Source organism: Portunus trituberculatus, chromosome 41 (assembly GCF_017591435.1).
Source record: "Portunus trituberculatus isolate SZX2019 chromosome 41, ASM1759143v1, whole genome shotgun sequence".
Lineage (NCBI taxonomy): Eukaryota > Metazoa > Arthropoda > Malacostraca > Decapoda > Portunidae > Portunus > Portunus trituberculatus.
In genome coordinates, this window is record NC_059295.1 from 21,588,228 (window position 1) to 21,606,548 (window position 18,321).

Genomic DNA, 18,321 nt, shown 5'->3' on the forward strand with positions numbered 1-18,321 from the left:
CAGCGAGGAGAAGGCGGAAAAATAGCATTTCCATCTCCTCAGGAACTGTGACGGGCAATAGCTGCAGCTGTAGACCTTCACGGTGGCACAAAGCTATACCACCGCCTTGCCCGGCTGTTCTGTCCCTCCGCACCCAGTGAGTATAGCCAGGTATCCTGTCGCATGTTGTGACGCAGCTGTCATTCAGGAACGTCTCAACGGCCACCACTATGTCAGCCTTGTTCTTGAGAGCTGCGTGGGTCAACTCGCCGACATTCGTTCTGAATCCACGTACATTTGACGACAGGATTCTGAGGCTACTGGGTGTCATGGTTGTCCTACTAGAAATATGTGTGTGGAGTGACGTCGTTCCGCGCTCCGTACTGCTGGGCTGGGTGTCCGTGATGGAGGGGTGCAGCTTGTCGGGGAGTGGGCGCGGTATATCCAGGGAGCAACTGCCTTTCTGACAGGAGCGCCCTGATTAGTCTTTCTTGTCTTGCCTCAGCTGCACGAGAGTAACAGGAGGCAGTAGTCGCAGCGAAGGTTCCTTCTTTCTTCTGCTTGCCTCTTCCTGCACGCGTCAGCGAGGTGGCCAGTGTGGCCACAGAAGTCACACAGGACAGCCTTACAGTGCCTTGTGGCGTGTCCTCGCTGGTGGCACCTGTCACAGTTTTGGTACCCCGTTGCCTTCTGTCTCCTCCTTTTCCCTTGTTGGGAGGAACTTCCGCGGCTCGCTCCTGCCTTCACGGGAGGGTGTGTATGTGGAGTGCTGATTTCCTGAAGGTGACGGGGGTTAAAGTGGGCAGGAGAGGACAGGGTGCTGGTGGCTTGGTGGTGGCGGGGTTGGGGACGGGCAGGCGAAGTATGGGTGCTGGTGGCTTGATATTGGCGTGGGTGGGGGTGATCAGGTGAGGTGGGACGGCTGCGAGTGATGGCTGGGGGGTGAGGTACGCGGGAGCGCGGCAGAGGGGCTGGCCTAGCACTTACGTCGTCTGTTGTCACCTTTCTCAGCCTCTGGGGCCTTCCTGACCCCCACCAGGTCTGCCAGTGGGGGTGTGTAGAGCAAACTTCCTGCCAGTCAGAGTCTATCGTACTGGGCAGAGCGCTGGTGGCCTGTGTGGTGGGGGTGGGGAGGGGAGTCTGCTGTTCTACAAGTGCGTGGGCGTCAACTGCACTGAGTGTTTCCACTAGGGCGGAGCGCTGTTGTAAGAGCCACTTGTTATGTCTCCGATACACCTCTACAATGCTCTTGTAGGTGTAGAGTTCACCCCTCTGCCTCAGGATAATCTCCACCGGGCTTCGGGAGAGTTTGATAGGAGTTCCTCGCGTACTGCAATGTCCTCTTCCGCTGCATCCAGAGACTGATGGGGTGCGGGAGGGGCGAGGGCTGCCTGGGAGTCAGGGACGGTGTGTGCGGTGGGTTCTGGCGTGTCAGGCACGTGTGTGACTGGGTTCTGGATACCACAGGCCAGTCTCAGCTCCTCAGTTCTTAGGCAGCAAAATGGGCCGTCTCTGTGGCAGTCCGTGCTTGCCTGGTTGGGGCAGTCAGTCTGGCTGCAGGCCGTCACCTCCTTTAATCTGGTGGAGTAACTGCAGACACAACAATATCTCGCACCAGGGAAGCCAGTCAGTCCAGCCCAGGATATTTTGGGATGGGGCGAGGTGGTTCCTGGGGGTGTTTAGGGTCAATGGTCTGCCCTGAGAGAGGTAGGTCGAAAGAATTCTCTTGGGAATTCTCGGTCGCCATGAGGGTGCGGTGGAGAGAGTGAGGTCAACACAGGTGAGCAGCCACTATACGGCGTGGCTAGCAACAACAAAAACATTTCACTTCACTTCACTTCACTGCACTGCACTGCACTGCACTGGTCACTCACTGTCCGCCACTTGATATAGTGTCACTGTACACAGAGCTCTGCACTACTCACAAAGCACTTAGTAAACACTAACAGCAGGAGCACTTCCACGAACGAGCAGAACAGGCTGGGTACGCAGAGCTCACGGGAACACGTCCGACCTCTATGGCTGACCTGACTCTCTCTCTCTCTCTCTCTCTCTCTCTCTCTCTCTCTCTCTCTCTTATTTAGGTCTTCCTGCAGTATTTCACAATCCTCCTTTTGCTTTATAACTCTGCACAGTTTCATATCATCCGCAAACAGATTTATGTAGCTCTTCACTCCTTCTGGCATGTCGTTTATATATATATGAGGAAAAGTATTGGTGCTAATACTGACCCCTGCAGCACTCCTCTTTCTACTGCTCTCCACTTGGACTTCATATCTTTAACTACCGTCCTTATTTCTCTCCCTCTCAAATAATTTTCCATCCTTTTCAATGTGCTTCCTTTTAAGCCACCCTTCTCTAACTTCCACAGTAATCTTGCATGTGGCACTTTGTCAAACGCCTTTTTTAAATCCAAATAAATACAGTCAACCCATCCCTCTCTCTCTTGTACTCCATCAACTATTATAGAGTAGAAACTCAGTAAATTAGTTACACACGACCGTTTTTTCTAAAACCAAATTGGCTATTTGATATTAATTTGCTGTCTTCAAGGAACTCAATCCATTGTTTCTTTATTATTCTTTCACACATCTTGCATATTACACTAGTTAGTGATACCGGTCTGTAATTTAAAGGTTCTTTTTTCTTTCCGCTCTTATATATGAGAACCACCTCAGCTCTCTCCCATTCTACTGGTACTGTTGCATTTTCTATTGAGCACTTTATGATGTTGTATATAGGACTTGCTAGTTCTTCCCTACATTCTTTCAATATTCTGCCTGAGACTTCATCTGGTCCCATTGCCTTCCCTTCATCCAATTCCTTCATTAACTCTTTTATTTCAAGCTTGGTTACTTTAACCTCTCATATAAACGGTCTCTCTATTACCCTGTGGCCTTTCAAATTTGGATTCCTCAGTAAAGACCTCCTGGAATAGTTCTGCCATACTTTTTGGGTCTTCCATTATCCCATTCTCTCCTTTTAACCTTTCTATTGTTTCTTTTTGCCTAATTTTTCCATTTATGAATCTGTAGAACAATTTTGGTTGCTCCTTACATTTTTCGACAATGTTCTTTTCATAGTTCCTTTCCTCATCCTTCCTCACCTTAACATATTCATTTCTTGCTGCCTTGAAGTTTTCTTTATATACTGGATTTCTTATTTATGTGTGTGTGTGTGTGTGTGTGTGTGTGTGTGTGTGTGTGTGTGTGTGTGAGTGTGTGTGTGTGTGTGTGTGTGTGTGTGTGTGTGTGTGTCATGTGAGTGGGGAAGGGGTATTTGTTGTTTAGTGTTTTTTGCCATTTGATATATTTCTATATAAAAGATATATATGAATCACACTTCTGTTTTGTTACAGGTATCGTTCTATAGGCAAAACCATGCCTGAAGATATTGCCATGTTCTTCATGGTAGAAATACTCTCAATTTTGGAAGCTGTACATAATTGCGACATCATCCATGCTGATATCAAGCCAGACAATTTCCTCGTCCAAGCCATCCCTGAAAGTAACATGTCTGATGACATTTTCACTGAGGATCCAATGAGTCTCAAATTAATTGACTTTGGTCGCAGCATTGATATGAAAGCTTTTCCTGAAGGAACAACATTTACTGAAGTAGTGAGTCATAATACAATATTGTATGTATTTGTATGTAGTTATTGTATTTCTGTTTCAAGAGTTTGTAGCCTTCTCATATGAGACAGCATGCTGTCACCATAACTATTTATGTTCACATGAAAATCAGATTCTTTTGTTGTTATGCACCATTTATTTTATTTGGTTATACAGTACCCTCCCGAGTTTAGCGCTTGCTTTCTTCTTAAGATATAGCGCCAAACTCGAGGATCGCTAAACTCGGGGTATTGAAAACAATGTAAAAACGCTTATTCATTCTGGCCCGGGACGAAGCTGATTTTTTTTTTCCTCCCCACTTTACTCCCTTATTTCAAAATACCGATAAATTGGTGGGTGTATTCAGTTTCAGTGAAGAATGCTCTTGTTAAGACGAAAAAAATGGGATACACACTTTATTGAAAAGAACAAAAAGAGAAAAGAAATAATAAGAACTCTAACAGCACATAATCTCACTCTGGGGCATGGTCCGCTAGCGCAAAGCCTTCAAATTCGTTGCCCAAATCCACGGGGGCTACATTATCGTCGACCAGCAGCTCATCACCATCATCATCCTTCTCAGCAACAACAGCAGGTGGTGTGTCTTCTCGCTTGTCACGGTTACTGAAGTATCTTGTGATCAAGGCCTGTTGTCGTTTTTTCATTCGTGCTTCGTACATCTGTTTGTATTCATTTAATCCCTTTTGAACTGCGTGGATGCATGTCACACGTCGGTCAGAATTTGAATCAAAATTGCAAATGGCCTCCTTTCATTTTTCTGTAATTGCAAATATTTCTGTTAATTGGTAAACAGTTAGCTCATCTTCTTTTTCCTTTTCCTCTTCTTTTTCTTCTTCCTCGTGCTTCTCTTCAAGCATGTCTTCCGCACTAGGTTCGGTGACTCTCTCCAATAAGATTTTCTATGTCAGCAGCACTGACAATGTCATACCCACTGATGGGTAATGTTTTGGCCAGCTGAAGCAGTGAGCCCATAGCGGCTGCTACACTCTGTCTCTCCTGTGTTGTGCTGAGCTCACGGGCACCGCTACTCGTTTCTGCCTCGATCCACGGGAAAACTCTCCTCCAACCGTGTTTCACTTTCGGTCATTTTTGTCAACAATATATTTCTTCAAATAGTGTTCTGTTGTTACCATCAACTTGCTTGTAGGATGCGTGATGTGAGCAACTTGAATCACAGAGCTCCCTCGAGCGTCTTTCAGGAAATGTTTTATTTCCTCACGTTTCGCTCTTATTCCTCTAACAGTAGACTCACTAATGTTGAACAAGTTTCCAACGGCAACAGGTCCCATTCCAGCATCAAGCTTATCCAACACTTCGCCTTTTTCCTTCATGTTTAACAGTCTTTTCTTCTTACCCTGCCTCTCTGGCCTGCTTCCTTTTGCAAGTAGGTTTCTTGAGCCACATGCTGCAGTGCCTCCTTTATTTCCTGACATCACAATTAATTAGCTTGCATATAAGAACTATCAAGATGCTGGTGGAAGAGGGCTAAGGACGCGTGCACACGTGGTCAGCTCAGTCAGCCAACTGCAGGAGTCTTGGGGCAGCATACGTGACGCCACCCGGAAGTAAACGCGACCGATACTTGTCAAAGCAGCGCGAAACTCGGGGCGATATAGCGCCAAACTCGGGATGGTAAGAATTTAGGACTAAGCGCCAAACTCGAGGATCGCGAAACTCGGATAGCGCTAAACTCGGGACGGTACTGTAGTTTAATTCCTTTCCTCTAGACTCCCCTGGCATCATGCTCAGAACATTATGCCTGACACCATGCTCAGAACATTATGTTTTGAAGGGCTGTCTTTGCAACAGCACCCACCAAATGTGTGTGTGTATAGCTCCTTTTTGCCCTATGATTTGCTCAAATATCACTGAATTTTCCTTGTACTTTTATTCTTCATCCCAAAATTGTATACTTATACTAATATTCATTTTGTTTCATTATTACTGTTGTCAAAAAGGAGCTCACCAATAATCTGATCTACACTTCCTAATACAATATATGGCATTTTTAATTTATCCACTTGTCTCCTCTGGTTTTCCTCTTTTCTATGTTATCAGTCTTTTCTTTTTTCTCTAAGCAAGCTGAAGTGGTAAACAAAGCTTACATGTGGCTGCTGGAGCAAGAGATTGAGAGTGTCAAAAGCTCACTCTTGCTTCAACTACTATAGAGGTTTCCTCACTCTCACTTCACCAGTCATGAGATGACGAATGAGAAAGCTTCACTCCTGCCGTAGCAGCCGTGTGCATCATGCATCATCTACTTTGATGATCAACAGCAGCTTGATTCAAGAGAAAAGGGAATAGAGTAATAACAAGGATAAAGGAGAAGGGTAAAAAATCAGGAGATAAGAAGATAAATTACGAAATTTGTATGTAGGAAATGAAGATTAGGTTATTGGTGAGATTGTTTTTTGAGAAAATAACTTTTTCTGAAGGTTACAACCGAGAAGTTTACATGCTGCGAGATGAAAGATGGGCAACCCTGGACTTATCAGACTGACTATTATGGAGCAGCAGCCATTGCTCATCTTTTCCTCTTTGGGACGTACATGGATTTAAAGAAGACAGCTTCTGGCAAATGGAGCATCACGGGAGTCTTTAAGAGGCAAGTCAAGAGCTTTGTATATGGTAACATTCTTCTCAGTCTTTGTCTATGGTTGATCACAACTTATCATGTTTGTCAGATTTATAAGACTCGCCTTAATGTCCAAATCAGAAGTATATCTAAAGTGAAAGTACAATGTGAAGTTTATCTTTTATGCTGTATAATTACATTGATAAAGTTTTGATGGAATTATTTTTGGATCAATTATTTCATAATTTTGTTCCATTCTTTTCTTCTGTAGAATTCTACTCTAATATGTTGCGTATTATGTTCTTGTGTGTATTATGTTCTTTCTTGCACCACTGTACTGTTTCCTTACTTCTGCATAATAATTCTTGTCTTCATTATCTTTTCAGATACTGGAATAAAAACCTTTGGGAAAATGTTTTCTCCACACTCTTAAATGTTCCCTCATGCTCTGCCTTGCCCAACCTTAGTGCCTTAAGAAATGAAATTATTACTGCCTTTTATGAGGCAGGGATGCAGAAAGATATACATTTCAAGTTCCACACCTTGAAGCAAATGGAAGTAGCACAGAAGTGATCCACAACTTAGCCTTATTGACATACGTATATTGTTATTTTTTATAACTAGCTACTTTAGATTGTCTTCCTGTGTGTATAGAAATATGGTGAAACCACATTGGAATGCATGTGCTATTGCATCAGCTGTAACAGTATGAATAGTGTTTAATGTTTCTTTTAGTGTGAACATCATTCATTACAAAATTTGTACTAGTGCAGGAAAATCTTAAATTTGTAAAGTTCAATAAAGCAATCCATCCACACGATGTACATGTAGGATTCTCACTATATATGAATTAGGTTTAGAACATAAATGTTACCAGTTCTTGTAAGAAAAAAAGTTACCAGTTCTTGTAAGAAAAAAAGAGGAGAGAAAATCTTGTAGCATAATGAAGACATGCTGATTTTGTAAAGTTTCACACAAGATTGTTATTAGAATTTTAACATTTCATTTACACTATGGAGCTTCTTTTAGAAATGTAAATTAAACTCATTTATTTATGCTTATCTTTCAGCAGTTACATTTCTAGATGCTTGTCTTTATATTAATTACATTTTTAGTTGGCAGTAAGAACCACTAAGAATGTAAGCTCTTCCATAGGTACTATTTTATATTCTTGGATCTAATAGAAATATTTTACTGTATTTTATGTAAGGCTCCTTAAATATTTAGTTTTGAAATGTACAGTACAAAATATATTTCATCAAGTATTCAAGTATTTCCACCTTAATTTTTATTAATAGCTACTATTTTATATCCTCTGATCTTTTTGAATGATTTTTCTGTATTTTATGTAAGCATTTTTAGATACTACTTAGTTTTGAGATGTACAGTACAGAATATATTACATCAATATTTTCAACTTAATGTTTATGAGTGCCTTACTATGCTCTGCCTCCACCTGTTCCTCACTACTAGTTGGCCCTTTCCTTATTTTATTAACCTTTTCAGAACATTTTCTTGAACATTCTCTATTGACTTTCACCACCATTCTTTCATCAGCTCTCCATTCTGCATCATGGACACTTCACTTCTGCTCCCCATCCTTCTTTTGTTGTCATTCTTAAAATGGCTTTCTTTTCTCCTCAACAACCACTCTTCTTGATATCACTACACAGTCCATCAGTACCATCCATGATTTTCCGTGTCATCCCCTCACAACCGGGCCTAAAGAAGCTCAATACACATCTCACTTAATCTCGACTTCACCTACATCAACATCCTTTCCATTCTATCTCACATTGCTACACTTTGACTTAACTATTAGAGAGGCAGCTTAGCTTTAGCCAATAACCTACCGTAACATGTTACTTTTGTTAGATTTATGGGTAGGTTAACGGTTTCAAGTAGGAAGCCAATTGCACCTTAAAGCAAAGAAAATAACTATACTATAGGTATATAATTTTACTAAAGGAACCTCAGTAGTCCAGTTCTCAAACACTGCCTCCTGCTCTACAGTAAGTGGAAAAGATAAAGCTGTGAGATGAGACTGCAATTTCTTTTCTCTGTTTGCTACTAGGAAAGAAATGCAATTTGGCTCAATATGTAACACTTTCTTTTCATTAATGTGTGTGTGTGTTACAGAGGACTTCCCTCAAGTGGTATTACTATTCTCCCAGATATCACATTAAGTATGTATATGAGATTCGCCTTCACACTAGTGACAGGTGTCATGGATTGCCTTAGTTTAAGAATAACAATGCATGAAAATAACTTCACCAGAGTAACTAGAGGAAAATACTAAAATGACAATGAAAATGTGTCATGAGATGATTACTGAATGTGGTGGTGATTATTATATATTATCTTGGTGCAATTTTTTTGTCTCGAAATCTCTCTTTGACATCTGATTATTTAATAAATAACCATGTGACTTAAGTTTCTTCTTTTTGAATTTATTGTGCGGCCTTGCACGAGCCCAAAACTTGTGTGGAATATGTCTCTTAAAGACATGATGAGTCTTATCGTCAGAGAAAGGTTGAAACGTTGCTTCTTCACCACCACCGAGGCTCGAATTGTTGAGGCCGTTGAAGGAGTCTAGGATTTGTTCACGTGTTCGGATGCCAAGGAGCCTGTGCCAAAGTAATTCATTACAACTTATGTGAGAAAATAATGATCCTGCCTAAGGATACACATTTAAACAATGTTTCCTTAAATATATGTGTGGACTTGTTGATCATAGTAATAAGGAACAATTCTATAAGACTGCTATGTACACTATAGTACACTACATGGTGATACACATTCCTGTGATTATGAAACTTAAGTACTATCGTGTTTACAAACCACCTGATTATAAACCACCTGTTGGTAAACACTTGCCGTGGGTGAGTTGTGGCTTATCCTTATCACTACCTACGTTGGAAAAATACAATACTGAATCATTTTCAGGTGAAGCACACATAGGTATAACATTGGTAGCCTACTGTCTTTGATTCATTTCAACCTTAAATCTAATAACAACTTAGTGGAATTTTCCTGTTTGCAAAGCGTATTTGTTTTCGCTAAAGATAACTTGTCAGTTATCAGTTCAATTTTTGGCACAAACTTTATAAAACAGCAAACCACTCACTTTTCCGGCACGATGGGGACGGCCAACACGAGGACACTAGCCATGATTAGCGACGCCAGCAGCAAGGCTCTGTATCTGGAAGTGAAAAGTACGACTATAGTCTCTCTCTCTCTCTCTCTCTCTCTCTCTCTCTCTCTCTCTCTATTTGTGTTTGTGAACATTGCCCTCCCGAATAGAGTACAGTGTAGAGCTCAATTTCATTTATAGATAAGGCTTTACATTGCCTGCTCGCCTTCTCCATTTTCTTCTAATTTTTTTAAGGACCAACTTAATTCATAATAATATCCTAACTTTCCTAAGCGTTGTGAGCGCGACATGAATACCATTTCATCGTGTGACTGCCATTGATAAATATCCTATCAAAGGTTCAGCGGACAGCAATGTCTTTGTCATGTGTCTATTTATAACTTCAGTTGTGGTTACGTGGTACGTTGTATTTTACTAACTAAATACCACTACATCCATTTTGCGGTGTTTCTGTATCTCTGTACTTCTGGTTTTCCTCTAGTTAATGTATTACACTCCACAAAAACCGTTGAAGCATTAAGGAATTAACTTATAGTCCTGTACGCATGGTAAACTGTCCGTGACGGATATCGAACATCTGACAGCAACAGTTCACAGAAAACGTGTTACGACACCTGTGTGTGTGTGTGTCGGTCTTACCTATTCAGTCACTGCAGCTGATTATTTTATTTAACTTATTAATTTACCTTTTTATTTTGTGTGTAATTATGCTTACAGATGCGACCAGTAAACTCCTTGCCAATCTTAGCCCATATATTTTCCAGTAGCAATATCTGGCACATCCACACCAGGTGAAGGCTTCAGGTTCCCTTGGATTGGTTAAACTCCCTAAAAAACGAAGCCATAAAGCTCCACCCACTTGACCCTCCCCTCCTGGTCCATACCCTGTCCCTCCCCGTGACCTCAGAATGTGTGTGTGTGTGTGTACAACTCTAGTATATCTGAATATTCATGCAACAAGATACATAAAACAATTAATACATTCGGACTATGCCAATGATCTTAATGCATCACCAATCTGATGAAGATGATGTACGTGTTTGTGCGTGTGCGCGCGTCTCATAAATCACTGGATCTCCACTTCTTACCAAAAAATCTAGGGATATAATAGTCTGGGTAAAATACATACACCACGACACAGCATACTGTCTTGCAGTACGAGGATAACGACATTCAACGTGTGTTGTTGTCACCTGCCAGATGGCTGGCAAAGACGAAATCATTGAACCAGTGAGTATTAACTGTAAGGTATCACATATCATGTCATGATTTATTCCATATATGAGTCTTCTGCAGGACAGTAATGCCACCCAACGAGACTAACCCGAGGCTTACAACGTAACACAATAGAACCTTCTATACTTAAATGGCCCTTGTTCAACCCTCGCAGCAGGTATTACGTAGGTCAAGATGTCTTTCCCTCTCGTGAGGTACAGTACGTGCTTGTGTAAATCTAGTGGCTAGTCTGTGAATCTTAATCGACAGTGATAAATACCCACAGCAATAGTTACCTTTGTGAAGCCAAGAGTTTGGGGATAGCATGCCTGCACCACGTCGCCCACTTGTATAGTGGTCCAGGCAGCCGCTGTATCATCGACACCATGCACCTAAGTCCTGTCTTGCGTAATCTGTCATTTGAAGGTATTTTAATTATTTTTATTATTATTATTATTATCATTATTAATATTATTATTACTGTTACATATTATTAATATTGGCATAAAAATGTGTGTGTGTGTGTGTGTGTGTGTGTGTGTGTGTGTGTGTGTGTGTGCTACAAATACTACTAAGGATAGTTTCATGCGGCAAAGCTATCACTTGCGCAAACATTTACATCGTGAGTCGTTACTGTTACCAATATGATGAGGAAGCAGCGTGTCAGTTGCGTATGTCTGAGTTATTTTTTTGCTGTTGAAACTGGTTCAGTATAATCCACTAATCCCGAAGCCAAAGCTTCAACATGCTTGATGGAGCTTATTCCGCTACAATCAGTACAATACCTGCTAGGTTTCATGTCCCAAAGCTTGGGTTAAGAATGAAGCCAATGCATCACCGAGGTTAGCTGAGGCTCAACAGTACTGATCGTCATAAAAAAAAGTCTCAAACCTCATCCTGTCTGCAAATAATAAACCAACAGGACTATCACTGCACAAGCACACTCAGTGCTATCTCGACGTTCACTGTCACTACCTCACTCGATCCAGCAAACCTTTCACACGGCGCGCCGCCCGACAAAACCACACTCTCACCTTTCACATATCCAAATCACCCATCCTCGAAAAGGGAGGTAGTAGTAAATCAAGTTATGTTTCGACTTGATCGATATGATGATATGGCTGTAGTGCTGTGATGAAAGTACGTGGCAATTTGTGTATGAACATCGAACACCTGGCATCTCAAAGTGTGCTGGCCTGAACAGGTGTGAACACACACACACACTTTCATTTTACTCAGGCATATGTAATGTCAAGGGAACTGTGTGTGTGTGTGTGTGTGTGTGTGTGTGTGTGTTCTATTTACCTTAACATGTTTTCTTCGTATACTTTCGCTTTTTTTCTTTGATTCCTATAATTAAATAGTTCCTTTATTTTGTTTGTATATCTCACCTGTATGATTTTTATGGGGTCAAGGTACGGGAGTGCTCGAAATATTTGGTTTTCGTAACGTACCATATGTGAAATAAGAAACAATGTAAATAATGTCGTATGGTACCATATTGAGAATGGCTTCACCGGTGCAGTAATATATAATTTTTTAACTTTCAATCTATCAACTAGTTCACGTACTATTTTCCTCTCTATAGAACAAAAATCCAGTGGCATAGAGACCACTAATACCATTCGTAACCTTTGCATCATCACCGACCTTTGAGGTAACGCACTGGTGACGTAATCTGTTGGGTGTGGCGAGTGGAAAGTGGTGGCACCAGTTTTTTTTCCAGAAGCGCAACAGTGAAATGCTTATGTTGTATACTTGTTGTACACATACGTATATGTGTGACGTCATCATTCGGGCTCACTGTACTACATATGTGTGTGTGTGTGTGTGTGTGTGTGTGTGTGTGTGTGTGCGCGCGTGCACGCGCCCGCCACATTTGTTGCTCCATGGCGTGTGCTGGCGAGGTATGGTTATCAGGCTATGCGTTGCTGCGATTTTTTTTTTTTCTTTCTTTGCCATACCGACGAACCAGTAGTTTAGAAACAAACGTTAACATATTATGATAAACGAAAAGTCAAGTACGTGGCTGCACAAAATGCACCCAGACTTTCAAGACCCTCAACCTCACCAGGACCTTCCTACAGAAAACAAATCAGCTCCACCGCATATAGCCTGAATACATCACCACCGCGTATTGCACCTTTGGGGCACTAGAGGCTGTGACACAGCCTGCACGGCCCCAACAAACCTCCAGGAAGAAGAAAGGTCGAGTTTAACTGATCGAGTTGGTTGATATTTGACAAATTCACAGAATGGTCAGAGTTGGCATTTCAGAATTATTCGAGAATTGGAGATGTTCCACAAGCAAACAAATTAACAAGAACAATAACATAAATAACAACTACAAAAAAGAAAAAAAAGCACCACGGAAACACGAATTCAAAACCAGCAAAGAAGAAAAACAACAAAACAACAAAAAAAAAAAAAAAAAAATGTAATACCAAACTAACAACACTGCGATGCCAACACTTCGGTACGCAAGCCACCTGAAAGAAGAAGAAAAAGTGGGAATTATGAAAGCCTTCGAAACTACAAATGCGGAGTGCGTACGTGGTGGCAATTTAACAATCTTAAAGGAGAAACTAGAGTGTGGCAAGAGGAGTTCATAAAGGCGAACCATTTGAACCAGTATTTTGTTTACGCATAGATACTTAAGAAATCTAAAATAATGCACGTAGGGTGTGTAGGAGTCTTCACACGCATTTGTAGATACACTATTAACCACTCAATTCCTGTCACACTATAGCTCGATCAATTTTTCTGCTTCTATTGTCCATAAGTATTCATATCCACGTTCTGACCAACCATAGCAACGGGAAGGGTGTGACGTACGTTGCGTGGTGTTGGTGTGTGGCCAATCAGATGCCTGCACTTGGCTTGTTTCGTGAATCATGAGTAGTGGTTGGTCGCTGTTGGTCAGTACCATGATGGCTCTCAGTAGGAATGGATATGGTTTTCAAACTCTCTATCATGGCTACCACGTCTTGCAAGATACCGAGTCAGTGGCGCCGTAAGAGGAGATTTGTCAGTGTTCAAAAGCCAGCAAGTGAAGTCTGGTGGTGTGAGTGATGCATAGAAGGAAGTGAGGGACGCCGCATGGCCAACACATCGTGAATTGAGAATTAAGACTCGCCCTCCGTCTAAGCTATTCGCCACATTGGTTAGTAACTAGGTTACTTTTTAACGTGCATTTTAATCGTGGTGAGTACCGGCATGGTAAAATTGTATACTGTTCCTCATCTTGATTATGCGCCAAAAATTAAAATCCATCCATCCATCATCTTGATTATTACTGCATGCAGAGTACGACAACTTACCATTCTCAGTATACAGTGAGACAAAATAGGTATGTGTACTTTGTGTATTCTTGTGTGCGCGGAATGTCAGATCTAGAGTAATATGTAATGTCGAGTAGATGTCAGCGGTGTTTATTCTCTCTCTCTCTCTCTCTCTCTCCAAGAGTTAGCGATCCGATACGTACCGTCGAATCTGTGTGAAGTACTTGAACGAAACCGCGAAGCCCAACTACTCAGCACCCACGCTTCTGTGTACCGTGTCCTGGGATGCCTCTCGCCCCTGTTACGTACTTTGTGCAACACTCCTGATTCGGCTGCAGTTATTCCTCACAAGTGCCAGAAGGTATGTGTGTATTTACCTAGTTGTAGTTATACAGGACCTGGGCTTTACCCTCGTGTGTTCCGTCTCCATATCTACACTTATCCAATTTTTCTTTAAAACTGTGTGTGTGTGTGTGTGTGTGTGTGTGTGTGTGTGTGTGTGTGAGATTTTAGTCAACACAAAATACCGGGTACGTGTCATAATAAAAAAAAAAAAAAAAAAAACTTTGATAATGCCAGTCTATAAGGAATGAGGTCGTGCACATATAGTCTACCTGTTTATGGCAGAATTGGCAGTCATTCACTGATTTCACAATGAAAATACATGGAGATGGTGTGCGCATCTTAGCACACTGGCTAAGCAACATTGTGTTGATTGTGCTGAGATTGTATATGTTAAGGTATTGACAAATATTTTTTTCCTATACGTGGGAGGAAGTGCATCCGACTAAAATTGGTAGAAAGAGATAGCCCTATGAGAGTGGTTATCTGCAGACCTGCCAGTGAGCTGCATAGCACTGGCTACCCGGTTGGCCCCCGCAGGTCCATATGTTAGTCAAAGACTGACAGCTGGAGCCACACCCTGCTCATGTGTCAGCTCATCAATCATATTATATACATAATTAGTAAATTACTGAGAAAGAAAAGCTGGTTGGTGCATCATTAGCACAAAAAAAAAAAAAAAATAAAATAAATAAATAAATAAATAAATAAATAAATAAATAAATAATGGAGTTTATGGGCAAGCTGGAAGAGGACAGCAGGATTAGACACTCATACAGTTTGTCACTAAGTGTTTACAAATATTGACTTTAAACAAAGTAAGAGATTGAATGGCAACTAAGTCACCAGGAAGAGAGTTCCACATTGTAGGTAATTCCTCTTGACTCTGAAAAATTGACTGTGTATTTCCAGCTGGTTTTTACATGTGCAATCTTGAATTAGTGTCCTTTGGTCCTATCAGTGGGGGTTTGGAAAATGAGAAATGGCATGGTTATTGCAAAAGATCTTCCAATATTTTAAAACGTCATGTAAAAGCCTGCCTTTCATTGAATAAAGAGTCTTAGTCCAGCATCTTTGAACTGATTCTATTAACTCCTATCCTCCATGTAGCCAATATTCCTTCCTGCCTTCTGTACAAGATTGTTTATGTGCTAGTGAAATTTCAAGGAGGAATCAATAATACACCCAAGTTAGTAGCGAACTTCTTCAGGAAGAAAAGACCAATCCACAGGGTGTCTACTGAAATGCACAGTAGTGCATTTAGAAATATCCATCATTAAACCCAAGGAGGAAGAGACTGTGGAGGCAATCAATGTTGCTTTTACAGATGGCCATATCATGCATTATGTTATGAGAAGAGTCAGTGTTGATAGTAAGGTACAGTGGAGACTCAATACTTGAATGTCTTAATAGTCGAACTTTTCAATACTTGAACGCAAAAGTTAGATTTAATACTAAAATAAATACCTGATAGTCGAACGTCCACACACATGGTTGTAAACTAAGGCTTCCTGGCCCCTCCCTTCCCCCTCCTCCAGTTGTGCTGGGACAGTTATCAGAATAACATTCTTGTGCATTCTGTCTGTAGCTTTTCATTTACAAACTTACATAAATACCAAAGGCTTATTAGTGGTGAAAGTATCTGGTAATTGAATGACTGCACACATTGTTGTAAACAAAGCTATGTGGCCTTTCCCTCCCCACTGCTTCCATTGTCCCATTTTGATGCTGGTAATACTGTTATATTAAGACCGAAACAAAATACCAGCTATCGGTGTGCATCTCTAGTCCTGCTGCAGTCATGAGAAAAACATTCTTCTGCATTTTGTCTGTACTTTTCATTTAGAAACTTATGATGTCACTAAAGAGTGGTGAAAATAAGGAATTTAGTGAGTGCAAGTGTTGGTGAGCCACAGCCCTCCACTAGTAGGTTCACAGGAATCACACCAGGAGAAAAGTTACCTGACATTTTATGGATGGTGACTCATCCTCCGATGATCTCCCTCCTCCTCCCCTCCTCTTCTACCTAATCTATCACTAGCCTTCACTTACGGTATGTACAAATTAAAATTAAATATAAGAAGATATAACATTGACATTTTTATAAACTTAAGGTTTTGGTTAATGTGCAGAAGAGGTTCCCCTTACCAATCTCTTCAAAGTAGTCATTATGAAGAAGTTATAATAGTATACTTGTGATGTATAAAGATTTCGGAAGGCGGTCGACCTTACGTAGGTCACACTGCTTTCTTGAAAATCACCCATCTCCGCCAGAGTCTAAGTCCCTAACAGATCCATTCACTGTGGTACGCAGGTGAAACTGAGCCTCGCAACACCTCAGTCATGTACCTCTGCCTTGACAGGAACAAGTTCCTATTACATGTGAATTGACAACATGTGATCAACGTTTGTGTTATGAGACAAAAATGTAAATAATGCACCACCTTTCTCTTTAATGATAACTTAACTTCGTCTTTTTCCTCAATTCACACTTTCATTTCTGTACTTCTATTAATTTTCAAACATAAACGCTTTTCATTGGTTCGTGAGCGCAGATATCAGTGCAGGTATCAATCCGCGATGAAGGATGAGGGTAACACGTGTACAGGTGCCCAGTCCTTACCCTACACCCGCCATGACACGCTGTGAAGACTGTGATCTCGGCTTGCTGGAGTTTGCTGTCAAGTACAGTGGAAAGGTTGCAAATTTGATTGCTGGGAAATCATCGCTCCTGAGATGCAAGTCAGTGTACAATCGAGAGGAGGACCAGCCAGGACCTTCATCCTTTCGTTAAGGTATTGTGAGGAGGGGTATTGGTAGAGGTAGGGCATATTGTGTGGAGCTATAAGAGAACCGGTTGGGGGGAGGGAAGCTGCCCCAAAGCAAGGATACGTTAGGTAAGGTTTATGTTAGGGTTAGGTTGGTGTTATAGGGGGGGGTGCAGCCTCCCCGGTTAGGTTATGTTAGGTTAGGTTTATGTTAGGGTTACGTTAGTGTTGTAGGGGGGAGGGTTAGGTCATGTTAGGTTAGGTTTATGTTAGGGTTAGGTTAGTGTTGTAGGGGTGGTCCAGGGGGGCGTAGGTTACGTTAGGTTAGGTTAGGTTAATGTTGTAGGGCGGGGTCCAGGGGGGCTGTGACCCCCCTGTTAGGTTAGGTTACGTTAGGTTAGGTTTATGTTAGGGTTAGGTTAGTGTTGTAGGGGGGAGGGTTAAGTAAAACTTCCCTATATTTAGGGATATTTTCGAACATTTTGGGAAATGTCCCCAGATTTTTCAAAGTCCACATATCATTCAAATATAGCTCCCCCCCTAAAACCCCCGATTTCCCACAGGCCCCCAAACTTGCTAGGACTGGGAAGGGATAATTTCAGTGAAAATTATTCTTGAATTTATTTGTTTTTTCAAAATTTCCCTGAAAACGGCTGTTTTTGTCCTTAGATTTTTTCCGGCCCCTATTTATCTTTTAACTATAATTTGGAAGTTGCATACCGTTCAGAAGACATTCTTTTATGAAATGCAATCATTTATAACAGCATTCCTTTAAATATATCCAAGGGATATAATGATAAGTAAACCGTGTTATAAAGATGTCGCGAAAAGTTTTCCACTTCAACTCGCTAAAACTTCTTTATAGTTGCTTATTAATTGTTTTTCCCCGAGTATCAAAGCTTCTGCATTTACTGTTGAGTGTAACGGTACCAACAGAAACTGTCTGTTATGTGTATAAGATGAGATATAACGAATAAAACAAAAGCATGTACCACAAAGCATTCATGACGCAGCCTTTCAACACAAAGTGAGTGAGAGAGGGGGCCAGCCAATCAGTGGCCTCCTTTCAAATGAGGCTCGGCTTCACGACTAAAGTGAACAGACATGGTTTTTACAGCAGTAATATTGTGAGTCATGAAATTTACATTGAAAGGAAAAAGAAGTGGTCCAAGTACTAAACCCCCTTGGAGGCACACCACCGTGTACAATATATGCCCAGCTTTACTGATGGTTCACTGACATTCATAACTGTGCTAGTTAAGAACTCTGTAATCCAACCAAGGATATTACCAGTGTGGAAACTTCAACAATGTAAAATCTACATTAAAACCATACTGGTAATCCAAATACTGCTGAGATATTTCACTGTATG

The 18,321-nt window shown here is 41.3% G+C and overlaps 2 protein-coding genes across 2 annotated transcripts in view; one reads left to right on the top strand and one right to left on the bottom strand.

Moving 5' to 3' along the window:
- The window catches only part of LOC123516686, a 31,258-nt gene extending 23,804 nt beyond the window's left edge, over positions 1-7,454 (top strand). Inside the window, exons 28-32 of the mRNA XM_045276290.1 lie at positions 763-887; positions 1,261-1,395; positions 3,314-3,599; positions 6,050-6,219; positions 6,576-7,454. Of these exons, the coding sequence (XP_045132225.1) occupies positions 763-887; positions 1,261-1,395; positions 3,314-3,599; positions 6,050-6,219; positions 6,576-6,762 (903 nt within the window). The 3' untranslated portion in view covers positions 6,763-7,454. The remainder of the gene's footprint in view (positions 1-762; positions 888-1,260; positions 1,396-3,313; positions 3,600-6,049; positions 6,220-6,575) is intronic.
- Positions 7,455-8,282: 828 nt separating this feature from the next.
- On the bottom strand, positions 8,283-11,751 carry LOC123516873. Its single transcript, XM_045276584.1, has 4 exons — positions 11,593-11,751; positions 10,855-10,971; positions 9,317-9,391; positions 8,283-8,816 (listed from the first exon to the last, which is right to left on the bottom strand). Exons 1-4 carry the CDS (start codon positions 11,736-11,738, stop codon positions 8,540-8,542), a joined length of 615 nt encoding a protein of 204 aa, XP_045132519.1. The 5' UTR covers positions 11,739-11,751; the 3' UTR covers positions 8,283-8,539.
- Positions 11,752-18,321: the final 6,570 nt, after the last annotated feature.

What these genes read in the sequence shown, in the direction of transcription:
- LOC123516873 (XM_045276584.1), bottom strand. Translation starts at nt 11,738, where the DNA reads ATGCCAGGTGTTCGATGTTCATACACAAATTGCCACGTACTTTCATCA. An exon ending in AAACTCTTGGCTTCACAAAG is followed by an intron (nt 9,392 to 10,854) that starts GTAACTATTGCT and finishes TTTCACTTCCAG; the next exon opens with ATACAGAGCCTTGCTGCTGG. An exon ending in GTCCCCATCGTGCCGGAAAA is followed by an intron (nt 8,817 to 9,316) that starts GTGAGTGGTTTG and finishes ACTTTGGCACAG; the next exon opens with GCTCCTTGGCATCCGAACAC.